Raw genomic sequence first — 24,515 nt, forward strand, 5'->3', positions numbered from 1 at the left:
CAAAGTGTTAGCCTTTCCTGATCTTACCAGTTTTATTTTTATACTCTTCTGTTCCTATACTGGTTTTTGGATCTAACTATTGTAATGCCTTGCTGAAATCTAACTTGACTGTACAAGTGCTATTCTGCCTTGTGTTGATTTCTAAACTGCAGTGAAAGGAATCTCGTACAAGACCTCAATCCCCTTGGTTAAACAAATAAGCAAAAATAAGCTAATAAGCTCCATTGGGAACAAGTTGCCACACAGCTAAAGCAAATCACCACGCATATTTTATCCCCCAAATGATAATCCCACCCCTCTCACTTGAGTTGTGCTCGTAGTGGCCATTCTGCTGGTTCATTTTGGCCGGGGAATCGGTGTTCAATTGCGAAGCGGTCACCGAGCGTGTTTGCAGCGTATTTGGCTTGGAGTTCAAGGCGGAGCCGGGAGCGCTGGGCAGACCACTGCTGGTGGCACTACTGCCACCGCCGTTCGGTTCATCCAGGAGCTGGCGAAGCCGCTGCAACTGGGCCTCCAGTTGCCTATTGTGGTCCTCCAGGATCTGCATGCGCGCCTCCAGGCGACCTTTGTGCTGGCGTAGTAACTTGGCCTCCGCCATCATGTCCTGGATTTATAAAAGCAAGTTAATAAAGAGTTCAAATTAATAATAATAAATAATACCTGTCCTTGTTCACCCTGTCCGGAAAGACCGGTCATGCTGGAGTTGGAGTGTTGCATGCCATTGGAGTCCTCGGGAGTGCCGCTCTGCTGTTTGCTGCACAGCTGTTGGTACTCCGCCTGCAGGTTGGCGTTCTCCTCCTCGAGATCCCGGATTATCGCCTCCAGCTCCTCGCGCTGCTCCGCATCCATGGCGGCCATCACCTGAACAGGAGACTTGGGCGCACTTCCGTTGCTGGTTCCGGGCAGAGCCTGGCAATACTGAGCGATCAGCTGGTGCTCGTCATCACTGTCCGGCGTGGAGTTCGATCCCGTTCCGCCGTACTCCACTTGAGCTAATCGAGAGGCGTACATCTCCAGGCGGGAGTGCATGTCGTTCTGCAGCTGGTGGGTGGTGTGCTGTGGACTGGGGGCAGGGCTCTCAAGTGCATCACCTGAAAATGAAGGGAAAATAAAATAGGTCATTAAAAATAAAATAAATCAATTGAATAAAAAACTATTAATAAGCTGATATATTTTTGATATCAATCGAATTCAAAAGTATCCTGATAACTTTAAATAATATATGTTTGGGATTTATATGTGATATTAACCGAATTAATAGCTAAGTTAGAGATTAATATGTGACATAAATCACAATTAAACAGTACATCCTTACACCTTTTTATTTATAATTACAATCGGTTTAAGATTTATATATGATACAAATGAAACTTAAACTATAAATTTTAGTTTAGTTAGATTTTAACCGTTGAGGTCAAATTAAATGTTATTTTACTAAAAATTATTCAGAGTATCTAAACACTTTGTATGTAGTTTAATAATTATAAACCTACCCTCCAGAACGCTCTGCACAGGCAGGTAGCCAACGCGTGGGTGCTTCTTAAAGTATTTGCGACTCTTGAATTTGTTCTTCAGGGCGCGCGTAAAGTCACGAACGTCCTCGGTGGATGTGGTCTACAGAATAAGTAGCAAAATGAGTAACTGAAGTACAACTGCCTGTAAAGTTAATAGGATCCTGCTTACAGTGGTGCAGTACTCGTGCATGGGATGCGTGAGCTTGTGGTTCTTGGCGTTGCGGCCGAAGAAGAAACACTTTTGGCACATGTCGAAGTTGAAACACTTGAGGCACCGGTAGCGGAAGCCCACGATCGGATACTCCTTGCAGATGTTGCACTTGGCCTGGTGCTTGGCCGCCTCCGCCGCGGCCAGCCGATGCAATACTGGAAGCCACACGAGACTCTGCGGCTCGTGCTGCAGCCAGCCGAGGAAGTGCTGCAGCTCGATGGAGATGTCCTGGTTACCGTCGATGGCCTCCTGCGAGATGCCAGCCTGCTCCAGGCAGGACCTCACCGAGGGCTCTATGTTGGAGCCTCCGAAGGCGGCCACCTCGCCGAGTTGCCGGGGGACCTACAAAAAGGGATGGTGTGTGCTCAATTATTAAAATTTTTGTAAGTTTATAAAATGTAAATAATAATAACTAATGAAAATCATATTTAATTGCTTAAATAGAATTATTGCTTTTAAAGTAGAATTATTGTTATTGTTTTAAATTTTTGAAGTAGCATTAAGGTAATAAGCTGATTGGCTTAACAGGTTAATAACAATTGTATTTCAGCAACAGCAAAAACAATTTTTTTATGCGTATTAAGCGAACTTTAAAGTGGTTTATATTCTGCAAATGCTAATCGTTTATCAACAATTGTTATTGTAATTTAATACGGGGTCATTCAATCGCGTAATTGAAAAATTCATTTAGAACTCTAACTAATCCATTTTTTTTTGCTTTATAATGACTTATTATACTAATTAGAAATCACAAATTGACATTCATTAATTACGGAGTTCTAAAAAATGACAGTTTAAAATCATTTAATTATATGAATGGTTTATCTAAACCAGTTAAAGCTTGATTTAACTTCAGCGGGGACTTATCATGCATCACAAAATATAACTATTTCCATTTTTAATACTTTTAAGAGTTGAATAAATTAAAATGTATTTTAGTGAAATAAAGATAGAATGGAATTACAACTGATACACATTTTTTTGGACTCTTACCTGTATGCAATCGTGGAGCAGGAGTCCAAGTCGCCTCTGGTCCGCCCGACGGTCGGTGTCTGCCACCAGGCGGAACAAGTAGCGGTACTTCTCCTCCAGGTGACCCTTGCAGAGGAGCACCAGTCCCACTTTAAAGCTCAGCACTCGGATTTGGCCGGTGCGCTGCGAGTCGTAGACATTGAGGATCCAGTTGATGGCCAGGTCCAGCATCAGCGTCAAATCAATTTTATCGATTGTCACGTAGAGCGAATGCAGCACCGTGGTCATGTCGGGTATGTCGATCAGCTTGTCGTTCTGAGCTCGCAGGCCATGGCGATCGAAGGACTCGCAGGCCGTTGACATGCTGATCCTGTCGAGAGCTATAGGTAAGAAAATATAATAATTAGCTTGATGAATATGTGTAATATAAGGTTCCCAACTCACCCAATCGCTTTTGAACGGATCGCAGTTTCATGGCCGTTCGATAAGCGGAGAAGCGAATCTCGTTCAGATCTGCCAGGCCCTTCATCAGCTCAATCATCTCGGGATGGTCCCAGTGCGTCGTCTCGCGTCCGTGGCTGTAAATAATAAAAAATAGGTTGAATTGTAGAGATATATAATTAAATCTGAAATGTGCATAGCTATCAGTGATTAAATTCAAAAAAGGATGAATTATTTAATAAATATGTATTGATAATTACCATTGGACCCATACTAAACGAATTTGCCAAGTATTTATTTTATGCTTTCGAAAATCTAAACTTAATATAAGTTAAACTGATGTTTTTTTTTTTTTTAGAGTTCAAGTTATTAATTTAGGTAAGCATGTTGGACAAATTGTTATCATATTAAATACCTTGCCTTAAATTTAAGTCTATGCTTTGCTGCCAAATTTGTTATATGTAGATCCTCTGACTATTTAATCTTGATTTTTTACTCACTCGATGTAGTAAGGCACATTGGCGGCAGTGGTGGCCCGTTCCCAGGGCGGCTTGACGCTCTGGCCGAGATTGGGCAGCGGTCCGATGGTGCCGCTGTTGGAAGTGGTGCGTCCATCGTCGCCGTTCTCGTGCGTCTGCTGAGCTCCGGCCTGGCAAAGGACCTTCTGACGCTCGTCCATCGCGATTTGCAGGAGCTTCATGCTGTCGTTAATAAAACAATCGAGTAAGTAAAACAATAAAAATAAAGGATTCAATTATGCCAGAGCACTCACCGCGTGTTCAAGTCCTCCAGCTTGGAGAGACAGGGAGTGGGAACCAGCACCTGGTTTGCAGTGAAGAAGGACTGCTGCTCATTGCAGTCATCCAAAAGAGCACTGGCCGTGGTCATTTTGTCCCTCAGTCGCTGCAACTGCTGCATCTGCTCGTTGGCCTCGCCCACCGAAGAAGGCGGCAGCCAGGATGTCTTTGTCTGCTCGGCCAAAGCAACTCGGGAGCTCAGATCCTCCAGGATCTTCTGGAACTGACGCATTTTCTGTAAACACAAATCAGAATGGAAAATTAGTTACGTGGTTGGTTGAGTAATACGGTAATTATCCCTTGCATATTTCCTTTATGTTATACTGAGACAAGATAATGCATTCAGATACACAAGCATAATGCAAGACACGTTGCCTACTTCCAAGCGTTTTAACAACTTTAATTTAATTATGATTATGGGCTTTGTGGAGCTTACGTTGCAGCATCGGCTTATTATGGCCATCCTAAGGGGATTAAAATGTTGGCCCAGCTTGCCAGACAACATAAGAAGTAATACCAATCAGTTCCGGTTAGTGGACATGGTAGATACTCGTATTTTAAATCGGATTAGTTAGCCAGGGCGATTATCTTCTACCTTTCTTTTTTACATAATAACTTAGTTTGATTTCTTTTTGTTTGATTTTATTTTAAAGATGATAAGTACTTGTTTTAAGGTTGTTCTCTTATATGTATTTTAAATCTTTTCTGCAAAAATCTTAACTTAAACATAATTTTTTTCCACAAGTACGTGCAAATCAGATACAGGTGCTCCATTTTAGCCCCTTTCGCCTCGCTGGCTTCGTCTATTTTTGTCTATTTCTTGAAGTGTGTGTGCAGTGGCTTCTTCATTAGCAGTTAAAAGCAGGCAGCTTGCGCTTTAACGTTTATGTCCTTTGTATGCACTGGCATGCCCGAAAAACTCCCTGCTCTCTTCTTTCACACTTTCTGCACATTTCGCTGCGCCAATTTGGCGCTTTTGTAACTCTAAGCTGGAAAAGGCGGCAGCTGAAACAGGAGCAAACGGAGCAACAGGAGGCGAAAGGAGCAACATCTGCGCACGTTTCATTTGGCCCATTTTCACTCCGCAGTCCCCTGAGAAAATTTTCGCTTTTCAATTTTTACCTTGACACCCCATTGCCCATTTTCCTCTTCCTATTTCCCATTTCCCACTCTCCACTTCCCACCATTTTCCATTTCCATAACCCGGCAACAGAAACTTTCATTGCCTGGCGTTTTGCATGCAACAAGCAAAATGCATTTACCTTGGCAAAGCAAAAGTTTCTGGAGCCCGCAAGGAGTAAGGAGTTCTGGAATCAGTCCACCCACCTCCCATTCCACCCCTCTTCCCCCCTTTAGTTTTCTTTATTATTTCATTTAGTTTTCCCAGTGGCCCTCCTGGCTCCGCCCACTTTTCGACCCGTCCTCGTTGCTGGCTTCTGTGTAGGTTTTTAATTTAGTTTTCTTCGAGTTTGTGTTTTTGATTTGGAACTTTTGCCTTAGCTTTTCCAGCCTTTAACTCTTTGTGGCTCCCAGGGCAAGTTTATGCCCCATAATGCACTTGTACAGGCATTTGTTCATGTGTTTGGTTGGGCGAATTCGTGTATTTTTTATTTAGAGCCCTTGTTTGTGGCATTTCCCAGGGGCAATTGTTGCATTGTCTTGAATAACTTAAAAAATAAGCTACACTTTTTGCGTGATAGCTGGTGTAGTAAAAACCTATAACCCATTTTAGATATTAATTAAAAATTAAGGAGTTCGAATGTAACAATCTATAAGGTTTAAAATTTTGTAATTAAACTAGATCTCCGTTTAAATGTTCTATACTCTACTGTTTCACTTTATTTCTTAATACACTAATTGTACTTTTGATTAAAACGAAACTAACAGTGTGTTAACATATATGGCCTGTAGGATGATCTAGAAACCTTATACAATTTGCAAACTTTGAATTTTATTTACGATAATTGTACTAATAATAAACCCATTCTTTTTTCCAACTCCCCACTATTCCTATTTAAATTTGTGTTATTGAAAGCCCCTTTGGTGGTTTTCCTCGGTTCATTATCTTTTTTCGCATAGCTCAAAGGCAAACATTTCTTTTGGGTTCACCTCAGTTGCAGTTGCAACTTCTTCACCTCTCAACCCACCTCCACTGCTAATTAGGCACACAAATTATTTCCTGCTGCACTGAGAGCAACTCCAGTTGAAAATCCTTTGTGTGTGGCAGCTTTGAGTTGCCAGCTGTTTGTTTTTTAATTAGCGGAGCGGGAAGGGCAACCAACAAAGGCGCCCAAAGGCTGCGGCCAACTTGTCGCTGGCAATCAATAATTTGATGTTTACAATAAATGTGTATATGCAAACCCCTCGTTGCTGTGCAATCGCGGCACCTCCATTAATTAGTGGCAAAAAGCCAACAAAGTGGCAGCCGCAACAAAGAGACAAGAAAGCTGTTTGCCATCGAAGTCATTATTATGAAAAAAAAAAATAAAACTGAAACATCGGGGATGCGGAGGGCGTTGGGTTGGCTCACTGATAACAAGGGCAATGCACTTTTAAAGCTGCCTTCTTGGCCGTCGACAGCCAGAAGTTTAATCAGCAAACGACGAAGAAAAGTCCAGGCTCCATGCATTGTGGGCCTTTGCCAAAGGAATCCTTGCAAAGTCAACAGGAGTGGGTGCAAAATGGGCGGTTGGGGGGTTTAGTTGTGGGCGTTTGTCCGTGGCGTGTACTTAAAAAGTGCAACTCTGTGTAATTTAATACCATCCGCTTGACTCCATAACAATTCCTTGGCCCGGCTCCACCTGCGGCTGTCGAGCAGGGAACTTGGTTAAGTGTACAAAGCCAATGCTGTCGCCATATTTTCTATGGCATCACACCGAGTAACACAAGAAAAAATATAATGCAGTTCTCATTTTCATTTGAAAATTAAGAATGGCCATTTTTAGAGCCTAAAAATAATAACTATATCTCAATAATAGATTAGGAAAATCTATAAGAAGTTAATGATTATTTAATTCAAAGATTTAACTTGTGAACATTTAGGAAATTTTTCTCAGTGCACCCACCCACATAGCTTATTAAAAATGCTGTGTATTTGCCACAGGATGGAGAAGGTAAATGTCAAAGCTTTGCCAGACATTTCTACCTTTAATTGACATTTTGCGGGACTGAGATTGCAGATAGCATTGCGTTTTAAGTAGGGAAATTCTCCTTCTCCAATTGAATCAATCATTTTGTCAAACTGTTGCTCATTCCAGCTTTTTTCAACTCTCTCATTTTACCTCTTGCTCATTGAAGCTTTAAACGGAAATCCTTGCTTGCATTAATTAATTGAAATTGCAAGTGAGACTGAAAAAGTTTCTCTCAAAGAGAAAACTGGGCGAGAAGCTGCAGAAAAGCGGAAAATAACGGAAAGAAAAGAAAACTCGGTTAGCAGTTTGCCATTTCCTTTTTTTTTAGCAAGGACACGTCTACTTAAATAAATCACGACCAGCAACGAAAACGAATCCTTTATGGCTGTGGGTGGGAATTAATCAAGATTTCAGAGGAAATGATAAAAGAAACTGAGATGGATAAACAGAGAGCAGGCAAAGATTCTTTTAATTAAAATATTAATTAAAATGTTTTATTTCCGACATTTAAATATTCGCGTTTCTTCTCTTTGATTTGTCAATCAAATTATAAGTTTTTTAACCTTATATAAACTTCAGTTTATGAAGTTAACTTAAAATGCGTGAAATATAAAAAATTTGACTAGAAATTTATAAAGAAATTCCTACTTAAGGTGGGTTTGAAAGTAAAGCTGAATGTCGCCGTAAAAACACTTGAATCGTTATCATTTTATCGGTCTTAAGTTATATTTGTTAAAAAGTTCAAAACAATAATAAATCCCTTAAAAAATTGTATAGGTCGAAATACATTTATGTAGTAAATGGGACCAACATTTCTGACCACGACTGTTAGCGGATGCACAAACCTCGTTTTCGTCGCGTAAAATTCCGACAACCTGAAGGAACATTCTCTCAGCTTCGTTCTGCGGATCGTAGTTGGAGTAGGTGTCGTCCACCAGTGTGATGTCGCCCAGGCGGCAGTGGAGCTGCTCCTCCGACGAGGACGAGTACAGCGACAGGATGTTGCGGCGTCGCTCATCGGCAACATGTTGCACACAGGCAGCGACTGTTGCAACCGTAACTTCGGGTTGATCATCTGCAACATCCTCAGCTGCGGCTTCATCGCAGCCACTGCTGCTCAGTTGGGAGTAACTTAAACTCAGTTCATCCATCTCCTCGCCTTCGTCCTCGTCCTCCCCTTCCTCCTCCTCATCGTCCTGCTCCATTTCGTGCTCCAGTTCCGTGCCGCCTGTACCGCTGTCGCCGCTCTGCGAACTGGCCTTGGCCTTGGCCACGCCCCCAACCGCTGCCGACGCCCCTACATTAACAACCACCAGGTTGTTCAGGTGGTTGCCGAAGTGGTGGGACTCGTTGCTGCTGCTGCTGCTCCGACTGCGACGCTTCAGTGAGCGAAAGGGGGCGAGGAGGCGGCGGCGAGTGCTGCACGTGGGCGTGGCATAGGGCGGCAGCATCTCCAGCGCCTGCTGATGGATCTTAGGTGCGCCCGAATAGCGTTCCAGCGACCTTGACTTTGCCCCATTGCTGTTGAGTATGGAGCGTCCCGCTCTTCTGGTGTGCGAATTTTCAATGACTTCACCTGCTTCATCGCTGGAACTGTGAGCCATCGGTGGCGATGTTGCAGCCTGGTTACTGCTGGAAAAGAGTCGCATCCTGGAACAGGGTTTCACCTACTTCAATCTATGGTTAATGTTGATGTGGCTACTAAAGATTGCTCTTGCAGCTGAGGAGTTATAAGCGATTGTTGCTGCTTCAGCTAGGAATGTTGCTGATGTTGCTGTTGCTCCTGTTGCAGTTGCTGATGTTGCTGCCCTTTTCCAAGCTGATGTTGCTGTTGCAGGTATTGCAACTAAGAATTTAAAAGCAATTGTAGATGCTGCTGCTATCAATGTTGCTGATGTTGCTGCCCTTTTTCAAGCCGATGTTGCTGCTGCTGATGTTGCTGCTGGTTCTGAAGCTATTAATGTTGCTGTGTCTTTAGATACTGCCGTTGATATTGCAGACTCTCTTTTTGTTGTTGTTGTTGCTGCTGCTGGTGCTCCTTTCCGCTTATCTTGCTGCTCGTCTGCCGAAGCGAGTTAATTAATCTTGCTCTATGCAGATTTCAGGTTTTCGCTGACGTTGTTGCTGCTGCTGCTGCTGCCACTTCTCCCGAACGAAAAACTTAGGCACTTGGTTGCATCGTTTTAGGGCACATTCTTGCGTAATGAACGTTGTCTTTATGCGCTTATCTATTTATATAAACCGGTTCGACAGGATTCTGCCTTTAATATTCCGTTTTCTCTCTCTATTTCTGGGCAAATATGACAAAAGCGGCTCAAATACACACATTCTGGCGAGGCGAGCACACAAATATGTGTGTAATTCGTACAACAAATATGCCCCAAGTCAATAAGCCACTCAATTACGCCGAAATTTCCCAGCTCACGCCCCTCGCCCGCCCCTCCAAAACGCCCAACTTTTGACTAGCGTTAATTATCCAGACATCTTGGAGTTGTTTGCCAAGCAAAAAGGTTGACTGCATTCTGTTTACTCAATTGTTGTTGCTGCGACTGTGCCTATATCTATGCCCATCTCACTCCCACTCCCTAACTCGTCTGCCTGTAAATTATGTTGGGCAATATTTACTCGCCGATAAGCCAACTCCAATGTTTCAGTTAAGATATTTATTGTCTTGTCTCTGTTCCCTGTGTTTTGTTCCGTTCTCGGACCCCTGACATGGCCAAGGTGCCATAAGTGGAATGGTAAAAAAAGGGAAAAAGGAGGGAGGTTGTTTGGGAAAAGCCAATAAAAAAAGTGGGATAGGTTAGTGGAACGATCGTATATTTTAGAGTTAACTGGGGGAACTTGTTAAACAAGGTGATGAAATATGGTTGAGGATGGGAAATACTTGGTTCTCTGTAGAAAGTAAATACCGAGTTCCATGAAACGATTGCACAAATTATTAAAATTAGGCTAGACCTATCCAGTTACTAATTTACTTAGATTCCAACAAAGATATAACCCTTAATTAAATTCTTAACTACTCCCAACACACTTTCCATACAAAAAGTTCCGCGCTCTTGAGACATTTAAAAAAGTTGAAGGCCCCCGAGACCCGGGTTCTGGTTTCAATAGAAGATTAAATGCGGCTTGACTCCATGGCAAAGTCCGTCTCAAGTGACTATAACTAGGCGGTGACCCCGCATAAACCCCGATGAAAAAACAACAGAAAGTGCGCAAAGAACGGGCTTAAAAAATAGATGACATTCAAGAATGAAAGAAGTGACCGAACGAAAAGCGGAAAACCAACAAGAACTACTGGAAAACGAGGGTATAAGGCGTATGGGGTAGACGAAAGCTCATTAAAAATTCTAAGCCGTAAAGCAAAACAAAGTTTTAAATAAAGTCCAAAGGGGGCGGGGCACAAAAGGGGCGGAAAGAGGAAAGGGGGCCAGAAGTGGAGACAAGTAAACTAACAAGCCATTGACAAAGACTTCGCCGCGCTGATGACTGAGTGCGGCCAAAAGCGTTGAAAGAGACGAAGCGATAGTGCGAGAGGGAGAGGGCTACCATGCCGGGGGGAAAGAGGCAGGAAGAGGTGGCAAGAAATGCCAGCGAGTAATGCCGGTAATGACATTGTAACGGTATTTATTACAACATTACGACGAATGACAAGTGTCTAATTAGTTGAAACAACATTCCAAACCCCCTTCCCCTTTCTCTTTCTCCATTTTTCGATGCATCCGTCTGTTTTTGGCTTTGCATAAATTGAATTTTTTCTCGAAATTCAGTTTGGAGTTGTCGTGAACCCCCAAAACCCCCTTGAAAATAAGAGATGAGTGCGTGAAATAATTTGTGCTGCATATTTCGTACAAAAGAATTCCTGAAGTTAAACATCGTGAGTTTTATTCACGATCTGATTTACTTAATTTATTGTATCAAAAGCAGAAACAAGAAAGATAAGATTGTGTAAAAGATACAATCGATATAATTTTGAATCGTGAGGGAAATAATTATAAATTCTTTCACGAGCTCAGTTACAATTTTAACTAAAGCCTAATTGGTAAATATTCCTGCATTGAAAATGTATACAGCACGAGCGAAAATAAAACTGGAATAAAATTATTCAATATTTATTGCATTATTTTTTTGCTATTAACATGGTTAAATGCATTACGAAATATTGAAAAGCAACGCCGGCATGATGGTTGCATTTCAATTTGATTGATGTACTTTGTGGGTACGTGAGGGAAATGCCAATGCATTTCATTATAATTTTCACTTTTTTTTCTCCCTTTTAAGTCCAGAGAGATAAAAGTTTGCGTTGACTTGCATACAAAATCTCTCCCCGCATATATGTATATATATATACATATAGAGGAATATGAATTGATAGAATGTGACGCTGATGTGTGCAGAATGCATTTGTTATTGCCTTTGGAAATGCAAATATTTTCAGTTTGGCTGCCAAAAGGATGCTGCAGAAACAATTTCCGTATAATTGAAATGCAACAGATTGGCGACATTTCCCCTGGTGCTTAAACACTAGTGAAACAATGCAAAAATTAAATAAATACCGAGATTGAGGGACTCGACGACTGTTTAATCATTCGTAACACAGCTCAAACGAATTTGAATTTTATCAAGTGAGCAAATCAAAAGTGGTATTTTCACTTTCGGTTTTTGCCAAAGCTAATCCACAATGCTCAGCACATGCTGGGCAGCCAACTGTTTTACTGGCTGAAAACAAAATCCAAATGCTAATAAATCACCAAAGTGAGAAATCGTAGGGAGTCTTGAAAGGCACCGAAAAATAATCCGTTTACCTGCTTTTGTTTATCAACAACCAAACTAATTAAGTTGCCCAGCTGAGCTCTTCTGAATCCAAAAAGCAATAGTAAGAAAAATAGAAAGCCCTGCGGTCACATTCGTATCATTGCACGCTTTGTGAACCCAAAAGATACAAAAAACCCAAAAGAGATCTCCAGAATTCGAGTGCTGAGTCATGGATTGGATCGGCTTGGAACAGCGCTGTGAAAATGGTTCGACATAAATCAAAAGCGTCACGAATCGTAGATCACCTCGAAAAACCCCGCACCCACGAGTTGAGGACCCAACCACGTGCTTACGATAATTGCAATTTGATTGAACCGACGCTCGGGCGGAATTCGAGTTCGGAGTGCCCAGAATTTTTGAGCAGACCGAGAGTCGTTCAACTCTGGGAAACAACAAATAACAAATAAGAATCCGAATCATGCAAAGCCGCGTCTCTGGCGGATTACACAAAAGCCCAACCGGAAATTTCAACTGGAAAAAGAGCAGGAAAAGAAGCAAAAAACGAGGCACACACACTCGCACAGAAAAATTGAAAAAGAAAAGCTGTACAAAAAAGCAAAAGTGCAGCATTATGCGACCCTCGGTTCTGGGCTTTTGTTTAGCCGGTCTCGCTCTGTTTGGTTTATGCATTTCCACTGGCGAAGAGCGAATTCCCCATCTAGTTCTAAGTGACCGACCATGAATAATTTTCCAGTTGTGACTTTTGTTTTCCGATTGTCAAATCCATACAAATGATGAACAAAAGACGAGAATGTGTGGGCGGAGCGTCTGTTAATGTCTTTAATGGGATATGCATAAGCATTTAGAGATATAACAGACATTTCGAGTTTATTTGTCCTGTTGTCAAAATAGATTACTACAAAGACTTTACTTTAGAGCTCAGGCTTACCAATTTTATTTATTTAGTTTTATATTTTACACCCACAAACAATTATGGGCTCTATATTTGTTAAAAGTTTTTAGATAGCCACACTTCTTATAAGCCATTTATGTCGCTTAAAATTCTATAAAAATCAAACTCCTTTCACTTGCTTAACCCAAATCCAATCCAATCAAAAAAGAACATAGATTTCAATTTAATTTTTTTTCGCACATTTGGTTCAACCTCGAACTCGGCAGAATAACAAAAAAAAAATGGAAACGCAGGAAAAGGAGCGGAAATTTCATGCGTCATGCGGCAAAATTGAAACCACAAAAGTCACGGGGGTCCACGCCCCCGAATGTCGGTGCATTTTCAGGGGGCCCAAACATATGCGAGAACATTTCCATTCTATATAAGAGGCTGACTGGAATTGGCGTTGAAAAATGATATCAAATTTGTATTTGCCGACGCACACAGACAAACTTGTCGCGCGGCAAATAAACTGAAACCGACTGACAAAGCTAACTCGGCAGTGCGCTGCATTTGGGCCAAGTTACCCAGTTCCAGTTGCAGCCGAGGAAAATGTGGGGAGTCAAAAAAAAACAGGCGGGCAAAGACTTTTTGATGGCCAGACTGTGGACTTGCCCATGGCCAGCAATAAAAGTCAAGAGTGCCAAGCGACATGGAACAATTTATCACAGGCAAATGATCAAAACAAGGCGGAAGGATCGGGAAAAGGAGCGGAAAGGGGAAAGGGGGAGGCAATCCTGTCCCGAAGCGTAGGGCGTGGCACTAAAGGCTCTGACTTAAAACGAATTTTCATATCAATTTCGACTTGGCTTTAGCCGGGTGGGTGGAGAAACGCTTTGGATTCAATTGTTGAATTTTCCGCACAGAACGAACGTGGCCTCGGGTGAAAATAACGTGGAAAATTTACAAGATGTTTTCGTTGCGATAAATAAAGTTGCAAATGTGAACTGCATCAGCTGCTCCCTCTGCTCCCACAAAATCCCCTACTCTATTCACCTATTGAGGCTTTTCGACCGGGCTTCGTTATGGCAATTTGGCTCAAATTGCTTGCTCTACGCATTCGCACAAATTGGGGCTCCAAATCCGAGTATCTGCATCTGTTAAACTGGTTCAAACTGTTCCTGTCAGGAGAGCTTTAAGACATGTTTATTGGCCAGACACAAATGTTTCTTTTCGGCTTTGCAAGTGGGTGGAGTTTTCCGCTCTTTGAAGTGGGTGAGTTTGTGTGTACTTGGGTGCAATTAGTCGACTGGATTTTAATCCCATTCAAGCAGTTCTCCTTTAAGGTTTTCGCTTTTATTCTGCCAGAAGCAGAAGTCATTTTCACAGCATTTTATGGCCACGCATTTGGATTAATAATAAATGCAGCGGGGGTGGAGAGCTCATAATATCGGAATATTTATGGCACTAGTAAAATGTTATGAGAGATTCGCTTATGACAGCTGCAGGATTCGCTCCTGCTGGAATGAAATTAGTTGAAACTTTGAGGTTGGCTGCCATTAAAGAGCTGACCCCGTATATAATCTATTCAATTAGAAGAGTTGACCGACCGGCAGGTGGAGAAACCAGGGAGAATTTTGCACGTATCCAGAGGAAAACGTGAGGCTCTACATGTGCTGGCCATTGTTTGTGAAAATTATTTTATAATCATTTTATCACATTTTCCAACCAAGCTGCCAGCAGCAGCAGCAGCAGGAGCTGCTTGGAGTTGAGTTTTCACTGGCACACCTGCTGCCAGGATAGATGCTATCCTCGGCCAGCAACAATGGCCCAAAGGCTCAAAGCCAAGAGCAGGCAACTTTTGCCTTATCATTGATGGCTCACACACACACACACATACTCGCACACACTCTGGCACACTCACATGCCCGCCCGTTTATGGCTTTGAATCTTCATTTTCCTTAGACAATGACAAAAATGGAGGATAATAGATAAAATTAAGTGCAACTGCAGCAGACAAGAAGGGGAAGGGGGGTTCCCAGCAGGATGTGGCTGGCTTTTGGTGGGGTTTATTCTCGCCCTTTTGTCAACGGAGTCGAAGGGGGGGAAATCCCGAAAGGAAAGTCAGGCCAAGTCATGGATGCCATTAATAAAGTGCATTGAATTGGCTGCTCGGCACTCTGAGGAAAATGGCGCTAGGGCTTCGCCCATTTCCTCCCTTTTTGGCCTGTAAAACGTTTAGCGAAATTGTTGAACAAACATGGCCCGATGGTAGAGTGAGTTATGTTACGGATAGGGCCGATAAATACATTCCACTGATTGGAACTGTGTGATAAAATGCTGTGTAGGAAATCCGCCATTGTTTTCGTTTGATATATAATCGAGTTTCGGTATTTTCCTGAACACGAAATAGTGGATATTTATTATCATTTAAATTAAAGGGAAATAAAGTAATCTTCATACTATAAAATGCGATAAAGATTGAAATTAAAACAAGTTATTTATACAACGGAAGTCACACCGATTATGTTTTTTATAAACGAACGCGTTGATTAAGCCATAAATATTATCAAAGAAATTTCAGAAAAAAATGAATTAAAAATATGAACTAAACATGAACTGAATTTCCAATGCTTATGTCAATAAAGAAGATGTTTCCGATAAGCTAAGCAAACTTTACACATGGTCTTACAGGTTTTAAATAAATCTCTTTAATTTATGGAATTAACCCACTTCCGCTTTGATATTAACCCATCCCGTGATACCCATCTTGGCAAGCAGCTGCTGGTAATCAACTTTCCCCAAACCGGGGGGAAATATTAGTTCAACAAATTGAATTAAACATTCTGGGAAGCACCCAAAGACACCCGGCAGCTCATTTCGAAACCTTTAGCGTCTTTTGAGGCGAAACTTTGCGTAACCTTTTACCCGGAAAATTCGTGGGAACTAAGCAGCCCCCTAAGCACAAACTTTTCAACAGTAATAAGAATAAAACGAGTTTTAACCTTTGCCATCTTCTCACCTCCTGCGTCACTTACCATCAAATTTCATCAAAATGTTGCCGCAAATGCTTTACCTTAATTTCTGCTCGGTAATAACTTTAAAAGCAGCGAAAAAGGGATCGCGATTGACACCTACGCAAGGGTCTAAAAAAGTGGAAGCCCTCAGGACCTCAGTTCATCCTAGCCATCATCTTTATGCAGAAACAATAATAATTTTTAATGAGTTGTAAAGTATTTTTACAACTCTTCTTTTACAGCTTCAGGCGAACACAAAAAAAAGAAGAAAAGCTTGGCTTGAAAAGCGAAAGTCGAGCACCTGAATTTGTATGCCGGATAGCTTGCATATATTTATCATGTATTTTCGGTTATACATTACTTTTGATGGCTCAATTTCCGTTGCGGTGCCAACTTCCGTGCTCCGCCTTCAATGAGCCGCGGCAAAACACGCCCAAAAACAAAACAACATTAAAAACTGCGAAAAAATTGAAGCCGAAAAACCAACAAGTATGATCACTGCTCGGAAAGTTGGGTGATATGCGTGATTAAGCACCGACATACTCGTTTTTTCTCGTTTTTTTTGCAACGCACCAAGCCCAGCTTTACATGATTGTTGCCTCTTTGTTTGGAGACAAAAGTGAGGCAGAAAAAATAATGATAAATATGCTGGAATCTATTTTGGGGGAATTCTGTAGGCGGGTGTGTCACTTAATGACTTTTCAGCTGAATGCCAAATGAACAAGTTCCACCGGAGGGGAGTTTGGAGTGGGAAAAAAGGCAAAAACCGGCGAGATGGATGGAGTTGTTGTGATGCCACATTGTTCCCAGCGCGATTTTCCATTGAAATTGTTACCAGTCGTCAAGGTAACCGAGTAGGGAGATGTCAGATTGCTTTGTTTTAAAGTGGGCTATTTTGACCAAAAATGAACAAGATTAGGTCTACTAAAAAGATAGGCTTAAAAGCAAAATACAAACATTTATTTTTATAATTCAAGGCTTATTGTGACAAATGATGCACATAGATAATTTCTGGATACATAAAATTATCCCTTCTCAATTTGTAAGCTGTATCTTCAAAGAAATCATTTTATAAGAAGTAAATTAAATTCCGCTTTCTTTATACACAAAACATTAGAAATGCAAGCTAAACAGCAGATTTTCCGTGTTTCGATTCCCGCTCAATTGAGGTACACAAACTCATTTTCGGTTTCCTGAATTATTTTCCCTCCGCTTTTGGACCCCACTAAATCAGCTTAAATGTGATTTTCCACGACTGTATTTTCCCCCGCCTTTGTTGGCTGCAGTTCACTAATTAAGTGGATCTAAGCGCTTTCCAAACAACCAAATGCGAATGGCAGACGCAACGCTTTAAAGCCGCTTCCGAGATACAGAGAACCAGACATCTGAATCGATTGCGACTCGGGGAGAAAGAGTGGAGATGAGTGGGACTCCGGGAGTCTATGCCGCGATGGCTGGCTGGCTGGCTATCGTAATATATTTGCATTAACCCAGTGACACATTTTGACATAATCTGATTAATTGGCGTGTAAAGGAGAAATAAATTGAGCGGCGACTAATGAAGTGATGGCCGAAGGGGCAAAGCGGAAAAGGCGGAAAAGCGGCCACCAGAAGGAGACTGCCAGATGGCGCCGGGACCCAAGAACGCCCACATGATAAGTAGCTGGATTCCGAAAGGGGACTCCAACTATCCAGCTATCTCCGCTTCAAAAAATTTCCAGCAATGCAATGCAATAATTTGCCTTAACGAATGTTGATAGCTTTTTCACTATCTCGCTGATTTGTACACTAAGGGAAAAAGTGACGAGAAAAAAACTCCAGATTTAGTGCGCTTTGTTCTCTGTTGATTGGCATCAACTAGATGTAGACATGGAGATGTCTAGAGAACCCGACGCTAATTACCACGAACTTCCGCATATGTCACACAAAAAGTCAAAAACAGAGTCTAATTACAATCAAAAAGGTAAGGTTGAACTAAAAAAAAAACTACGGTTGAACCTGAACATATTGTTTTTGGCAACTGAGAGTTAAAAATATGTTTTGCTATAGGACTATGCAAAGGATTTATATATACGAATTCTAGTTAAAAAAAACATACACTTTTTATTTAAAAATTACCAACAGGTACAAAGAAAGTGAAATTAAAATTAATTAAATAAATATGAATAAATTAAATTCCAACTTTAAGCTTAAAAAAAGTTTTTGAAAATACAAGGCAATGAAATTATTGTTTGGGGTTTTGTTTTGTCCATTAAGGAATATGAAATTTATATTCACTGAATAAATGAATATGAATGAGTAAACATATTAGTGCATAAATACGATGAGGTTTGAAAACTTTGCAATTTTCATTCTACGTAAACATTGTTATAATATTTTTTTTTTGTAAAACCCCATCTCGAATAGCTAATTGATGTCAACGGCTTGGCGGCATTTGCAGCCAGGAAGATTGAGCAACCAGGCCAGACCGCAAAATATTGCAGCTCCCATCCGATCTACCGATCGACCGACCTGATCCGACTGTTCCGTTGGCAACTCTATCAAAAGACGTGTCAAGAGTTGGCGGCTTTCGGCATTCGGCTTTTATTGTGGTTCGCGTCTCAGTGTCTCAAAGTCCTCCAGCCAAACCGCCAACGCCGCAAAATCAATCAGGCATAGGAATAGGCCTAGGCAGCAGCCTCCACTCCACATGCCCTTTTCAATTTATTAAATGACATTCGCCTAAGCGTTTTCGCTTAGATTTCTTTGCACAAAACGCTCTCCGTTGGCCCCAAAGCATCAATTTTTAATTTCATTAGCATGGATGGCATAACCTGCTTCACTTCCCCCCGCTGACTCCGCTTTACTGGATTTTTTTTCATTATCTGTTTTTCCAATTTGCATTCGCCGGTTTCTGTTTTCTTGTTCGCCATTTTCCGGTTCATGCGTTGCCCGCATTTGAATTTTAAATGATTATTGATTTTACATTTCTAGGCGGCCGGCTATGCGATTTGTGTGTACTACTACACAGTTACCGAATAGATTCCAGTGGCCTATTTTTAGCCCAATTCGGTGGTCTTCGCCCAGGGTCAAATAAACTTGCTAATTACCCAAAGTGCATGGTTCAAGTTCTCCAAACAAAAGGGGCAAAAAGTCCTAACATTTCTGCTCTCTGGTTGAGGTAAAAATGTAAACAATTTCCAGCGATGGCTGAATAAATATTCAGGAAGAAATAAACAAAAGGTGGAAGGGAAAAAAGATTTTGGGTCCTATCCATCAACTACACCAATTACTCAACTGGTCAACAGATGTTGCAGATTCTTTTGCCTGAAGGCATTTTGGTATGTATAAAAGAACACATTTCAAAATTAAATATCTTGCAGGTGTCGATTTTGATTTACTTAAAATTATTCAAGAGATTAAGGTAGATTATGTAGATTTGGTAAGCCCAATCTTTGCCCTAATGTTATGCCAATTTGACTCCACAATAAGAGCTCCTATTAAAGATTTGTATATGTTGTTCCTAACTTGTTTATTTAAAGCCAGGCTATTTAAGATAAAAGCTCTGACTAATCACACTGACAACACAAAAAGAAGCCAAACAGCAGACGCCATGAAGGTGGTTGGAAAATGTTTGTTTAATAAATAAATGGGAAATTGCGCAGCTTTGGAGGAGGCTGAATGGATGGGTGAGTGGTTCAATGGGTGGGTGGCTGCTGGTCACACATTGCATGAATTTATTCAATTAAAATAATCATAAAAGAAAATGTTTATACTACTGCTGTGCAAATATAAATAAAGCAGCCAAAAAATATTGTTATGCATGTTCGAGTTCAGACTATGCAAATAAAAATCGATTCAATTAGTTTGGATTGAATTCGAGCAGAGGCAAAGTGGCTGTTTTGAAGTGGCGATCCAAAAATGAGTTTAGAATTTGTGGCTTTTTTCGGTTTTCTAAAGCTGGAATTTCTCTCGAAACGAATATGCTATTTCCTTTTGGGTTCCAATTAAAGTTGAATTAGAGGGATTGTCGCTTGGAAAAGCTTTTCCCCCGTTTTAAACTTTCTTTTTTCTGGCAATTTTATAATAGTTTGGTAATGCTTCACGGCTGACTAAATACCCCGGATTCGATTTGGTTTGCAAGACTTTGATGCGGGCCGAACTCTGACGTTGATTAATGACTCAAGTCCGAGGGCGAGCGTACCATGGATAACTAGCTAAATTTCCCCAAACTCCGCCCTTTCTCCCCCCCCTCCTTTCCTCGATGAGTACATTTTCTGCTCAATTGGGTTGTCAACATTTGGACAAACATTCGAGCTCATTAGAGCATTCGGATTCGGAATTATGAATACTTGACTTCAGTCGCAGACTGTGAGAGTGCCTTTTGGGTAATCTGTTTGCTCCAGTGATTTGCATAAAATGAGATTGGTTCAAGGGGCTCCCAAGTCAAAGGAGACATTGACTTTGGCCTGGCAGAACCCCAAAGCGAGTTTTCACGAGTTTCGATTCCGCGAACCCTAATTGAGCTGTCGCCAGAAAAAAGAGGCGCACGGAATTTAATTGAGTGCAACTGCATAATTGCTCAATTAAAGTGATTGTGTCAGCGCTGCAACGGCAGCAAATGTAGCCGATAAACACGCCACAATTAGTACAGCAATTTTTTAATTGATCACAACACACAACTGACATCGACTCCCCATCGACAGCTGCTGATCTTTTTTTCTTCACTTGAAATGCGTGCGGATGGGTAAAAAAACGTATCTGCAGCTGAGGCTACGTGAGGAATCGGGGAAAACTCCCGCCAAGTCTTAGGCCATAAACTGAATTGTCCCAATCTGCAAATATTTCACACAGCCACGGGAAGAACAATGCGATGAACAAAGTGAAGCTGCCAGTTCAGATTACCCGAATTGCTCCGTTTGTCAGATACTTTTTTTGCACTCGGTTTGCAGAACTTGCCGAGATAGCCGGCTAAAATGCCACTTGCTCACTGAGATACATGGTTTGATTCATGCATGCGACTGTCAAGATGCATTCCCCCTGGAATTTGTCACAACTTTTGGGCAGATATTTATGTATATTATTCGCCAGACAAGGATGCTCTTAGTTCTTCGAAAAAGGAATTTATCAACGATTGTCAGTGACAGTTACAGTAGAACATGGAAATTAAATAATCTATTACCAAGGAATCAAAAAAAAAAATAATATTATCAGTTTAAATAAAATATTTTACAATGTCTCTTGTAAATAAAAAACTGCCTCTCTTTAAATTAAAAAAAATAATTAACTTACTTTTATAATTTAAGCACAGGCAACTTCCCATTTAGTTGTTTTTTTTTTTTTTGAGCATTATCAAATCGAAATAAGTTATTCATTTATGAAATATCCCAAAATATAATCAATAAAATTATATAAGTCCATGTTCTGCTGTAGCTAAGCTATTCAAATTTCAGTCAGCTTTTCGCTTAGCTAAACTTTTCGCATATACAACACCATTCGCAGTGAGTTACTTTCCCAGGACAGATGTAGATATTGGGACAGGCGGGTGAACTTTATTCCTCACCCCCCGTCAACAGCGAAATGCCCGACTTTCTTATGCAATCCGGCAGATACTTTCGTCCCCGAACCCGCCGCCCATCGAATTGACATGCAAAATGTGTGCAATGGCGCCAGGCTGATGTCTGAGCTGCGAGTGCCAGCCATTTATTTGGCGCTGGTGGAATTGAGTTGCATTTGCCATTTGCCGCCTGCAAATGCCATTTGCAGTCGCATCTGCGGGCCTATAAATAAGCACGTCACACCGTTAGCACCATTAACTGCATATTAATTGGCCGAAATAGACACCGACGACGTGGCGGCAGGACTAAGCCACGATCGCCTGACATTTGTTCAAGTTTAGATACTCTTTTTGCTGGCAGACGAAGGGGTTGCGTGATCGAGTGGCTCTCCTCCAAATGGCAAATGGCACTTGGAATGTGCCACGAACATTTCCTTACATTATCCGAATTTCGGGGGCGTGGCAGCCTCAATTGTCGAAATAAATATTTACTCCCATCGCGCATTTTGGCGTGCTAATAAATATCAAGCGAGGGAGACAAACCGAGACGGGTATCTCGCAGATACATTTGTGCGCTAGCTCGCTCGCTCGCACATTCATCAGGAACACCACGCATGCATAAATTAAGTGCAATTAGCATAAACAATTTTCAGCTTTTAAGGGAAGGGGAAGGGGGAAACTTAAAAGGGGGAATGGCGAACACATGCTGCGCAGCCAGGGAACAACACAAATCTGTGGCCACAATGCAAGACGTTCTGCATATATGGCTGCGGCCAGAAATGCAGCTTTGTGGATAGATTACTTTTGGCCAAATGTGGCCGAGAGTGCAAGTCGGTCAGAGAACAAAGAGGAAGTTGTGTTGCACTGGGAAATTTAAGCCAAGTCAAAACGAATTTAAAGTTAAATTGAGTAGTCCAAATAAATAAAATGCCCATATAAGAACTGAAATATGTAAACATCAATGTTTTCAAATCAAGGATTGTCTTTCACAACATATAAATTCAAACATTTAGCCTTACTCATCAAAGAATTTAATATTATTGACATTAAATGAAGACAGAATTCTTGTGAAAATTGGGCACCCCTTTATTTTTAACCCAAAGAGTAACCCCTCATATTTGTCTGCGGGATGATTTCATAATGCAGCTGCAAAAGTTTCAAGTAACAAATTTGGCTCTTCTCTGTTCTGGTGGTTTTCCTTTTTCGGAAAGCTCTTTACATATACAATACTCTTGATGCATGTACTTAAAATCCAAGACAGACAGAGTCCACCGAAGAAGAGGAGCAGAACCATATAGAACAGAACCCTCTTCTTCATCGCAGAACAACAGATCCGAATGCAACGCAATAAAACAGAAGCACATGGGTATCCGATCTCTGTCGCTGGTGTTTGTTTACAGAGTTCCACATACCGCGGTACATGTTTATATATATAGAGTATATATACATGTGCATATATTAAATATGACGTTTAAATGGCGTTTAGTACGTGAAATGTACGAAAATGTCGAGCACATGGCAAACAAAAGTGGCAATCGCGAAATTCGCAGACTGCGGCGGGTAAATAGCGAACACAAATAAGTGAAGCACTCACATAAATGAATAAGTGAATTCGATAAATTTAAATGAAATTCGCGAAAGGGGAGCCGTGCCTCGGGATCGGAAAAGCGCCGTCTCATCAGAACCCGAAACCAGACCTAAAAATATTTATGGTTCCAACTGAAAGGCGATCTTTGTGTGGGAACTGGGTCCCCCAATCAGTAATTTAAACGGCAGCCAAGGTCGAATCGGTTTGGGGTTGTCAGAAATCGTCAGTGTCAATAGGTTGAACTAGATTCCCCGAGTGATGCAAACGATTGTGTTCGCCTCGAACTCATCCAGCTGACAGCTGTATGACAATTCCTTAATTGGTCATTGCTCCGGGGCTAAATCAAAATATTTTGTGACTCACAATTAACATTTCGGGCTTCAATTGGGACTGATTACTGGAGGAAAGCAGATGAGTTAAAGGCAATTTACAGAGCTTTCTTATCTCCTCTGTCAAGCCATCCAAGTGGGTCACCCCCTCTTCGAGTTCGAGTTCAAAATCCCCACAAGCATTTCCCGCAGTTTTATTGGCCGTCCGACGCAATAATTACGAATGCTTGTCAACAGCTTCAATAAAAAAACACATATCACATGGAAGATATGGATCTAGCCCTTAAGACCCCTTAAAGTACCAAGAGTTATCTGTTATGTTAGATAAATGTGTCACATTGAAGATGTTCAACTTGTAACCGGAATGCAAATGGAAATGGGAATTGCTCTTGTGCCAAATGAATATTATTGTTATTGGGTGAGATTGTTTGTTGGGGGACAGGGGATCCCGCCACACTTGTTGTACGGTGCTCATGGGTTAATAAAGAACAGGAATGTAAACGACTGACAGGGTATGAGAAAACAAAAGAAAAGAAAACATACTTTGAGCGTGTTGGAAATTAGAATTTCCGATACGACCGATGCCGAATGCGGCTGGAAAAATAAACAAGAAATTTGATCACTTAGACGGGGAATTAAAAAAGGCGTGTTAGATAAAAACTGCAAATGAACAGAAACACAATACATATTAATGGGAATTATTTGCTCCAACTTCAGGCTGACATCATCGTTGCGATCGGGGATAAAAATTTGGCAGGGGTTAAGAAACGGAAATCGAAGAGAATTGGGGGCACAGCAGGCGGTTTGGGCAAATAAATTAACCATATATTGATGGAGTTTAGAAAGTTTAACGGAGGCGAGAAAAATCGAGTAGCCAAACAGATGGCGCCTGCGATTTGAGTCATATGCGCTCTAATTAACCAACTGACACTGACACCCATTAAAAAGCGAATAAAGGAACAAAGATGGCTCCCCGCAAAATAAACACATAGCAAGTATGCGAAAGAGCAGCCACTGCAAAAGATACAAAATCGCACAGGCGAACTCTTAATCCCAAAGAAGCTGCGACACAATGCAAATCCAGTTGAGATGCCCAGATATCTGTATCTGTGTATCTCTCAAATGGAAACAGGAGGCGTTGGAGTAACAAGGCTACCCATAACACTCGAAACGATGACAAAGATAAAGTGAGACACAGCCGAGGATATAATAAAGGCCAATGAAATATGGGGGAAACGAGAGACGGCGAAATAAAGCGACAACTTTAACAAATAAACTGAGCATAACGACTAAATCTCCTTATGCTCGCCCAACAAAATTCAATAAAATGCA

At 41.3% G+C, this 24,515-nt stretch overlaps 1 protein-coding gene across 18 annotated transcripts in view; it reads right to left on the reverse strand.

Annotated features, from left to right (window-relative positions):
• LOC108101043 (dystrophin) overlaps positions 1-24,515 on the reverse strand; it is a 145,651-nt gene that overhangs the window by 3,979 nt on the left and 117,157 nt on the right. For 11 of the 18 annotated variants that reach the window (XR_001772030.2, XR_001772032.2, XR_001772035.2 and 8 more), the window contains 9 exons: positions 23,727-23,777; positions 3,911-4,170; positions 3,639-3,839; positions 3,142-3,275; positions 2,719-3,077; positions 1,684-2,067; positions 1,494-1,614; positions 661-1,091; positions 304-604 (listed from right to left, as the gene is read on the reverse strand). Coding sequence is in view for 10 of the 18 variants with exons in the window: in XM_017205216.2 (XP_017060705.1) it covers positions 304-604; positions 661-1,091; positions 1,494-1,614; positions 1,684-2,067; positions 2,719-3,077; positions 3,142-3,275; positions 3,639-3,839; positions 3,911-4,170; positions 23,727-23,777 (2,242 nt within the window). In the remaining 8 variants the exon portion in view is untranslated. Of the gene's footprint in view, positions 1-303; positions 605-660; positions 1,092-1,493; positions 1,615-1,683; positions 2,068-2,718; positions 3,078-3,141; positions 3,276-3,638; positions 3,840-3,910; positions 4,171-7,911; positions 9,295-23,726; positions 23,778-24,515 lie in introns of all 18 variants that reach the window. The other 7 variants (XR_001772031.2, XM_017205222.2, XM_017205215.2 and 4 more) reach the window with 2 other exon arrangements.

This window comes from Drosophila ficusphila, unplaced genomic scaffold (genome assembly GCF_018152265.1).
Source record: "Drosophila ficusphila isolate 14025-0441.05 unplaced genomic scaffold, ASM1815226v1 contig_791, whole genome shotgun sequence".
NCBI lineage: Eukaryota > Metazoa > Arthropoda > Insecta > Diptera > Drosophilidae > Drosophila > Drosophila ficusphila.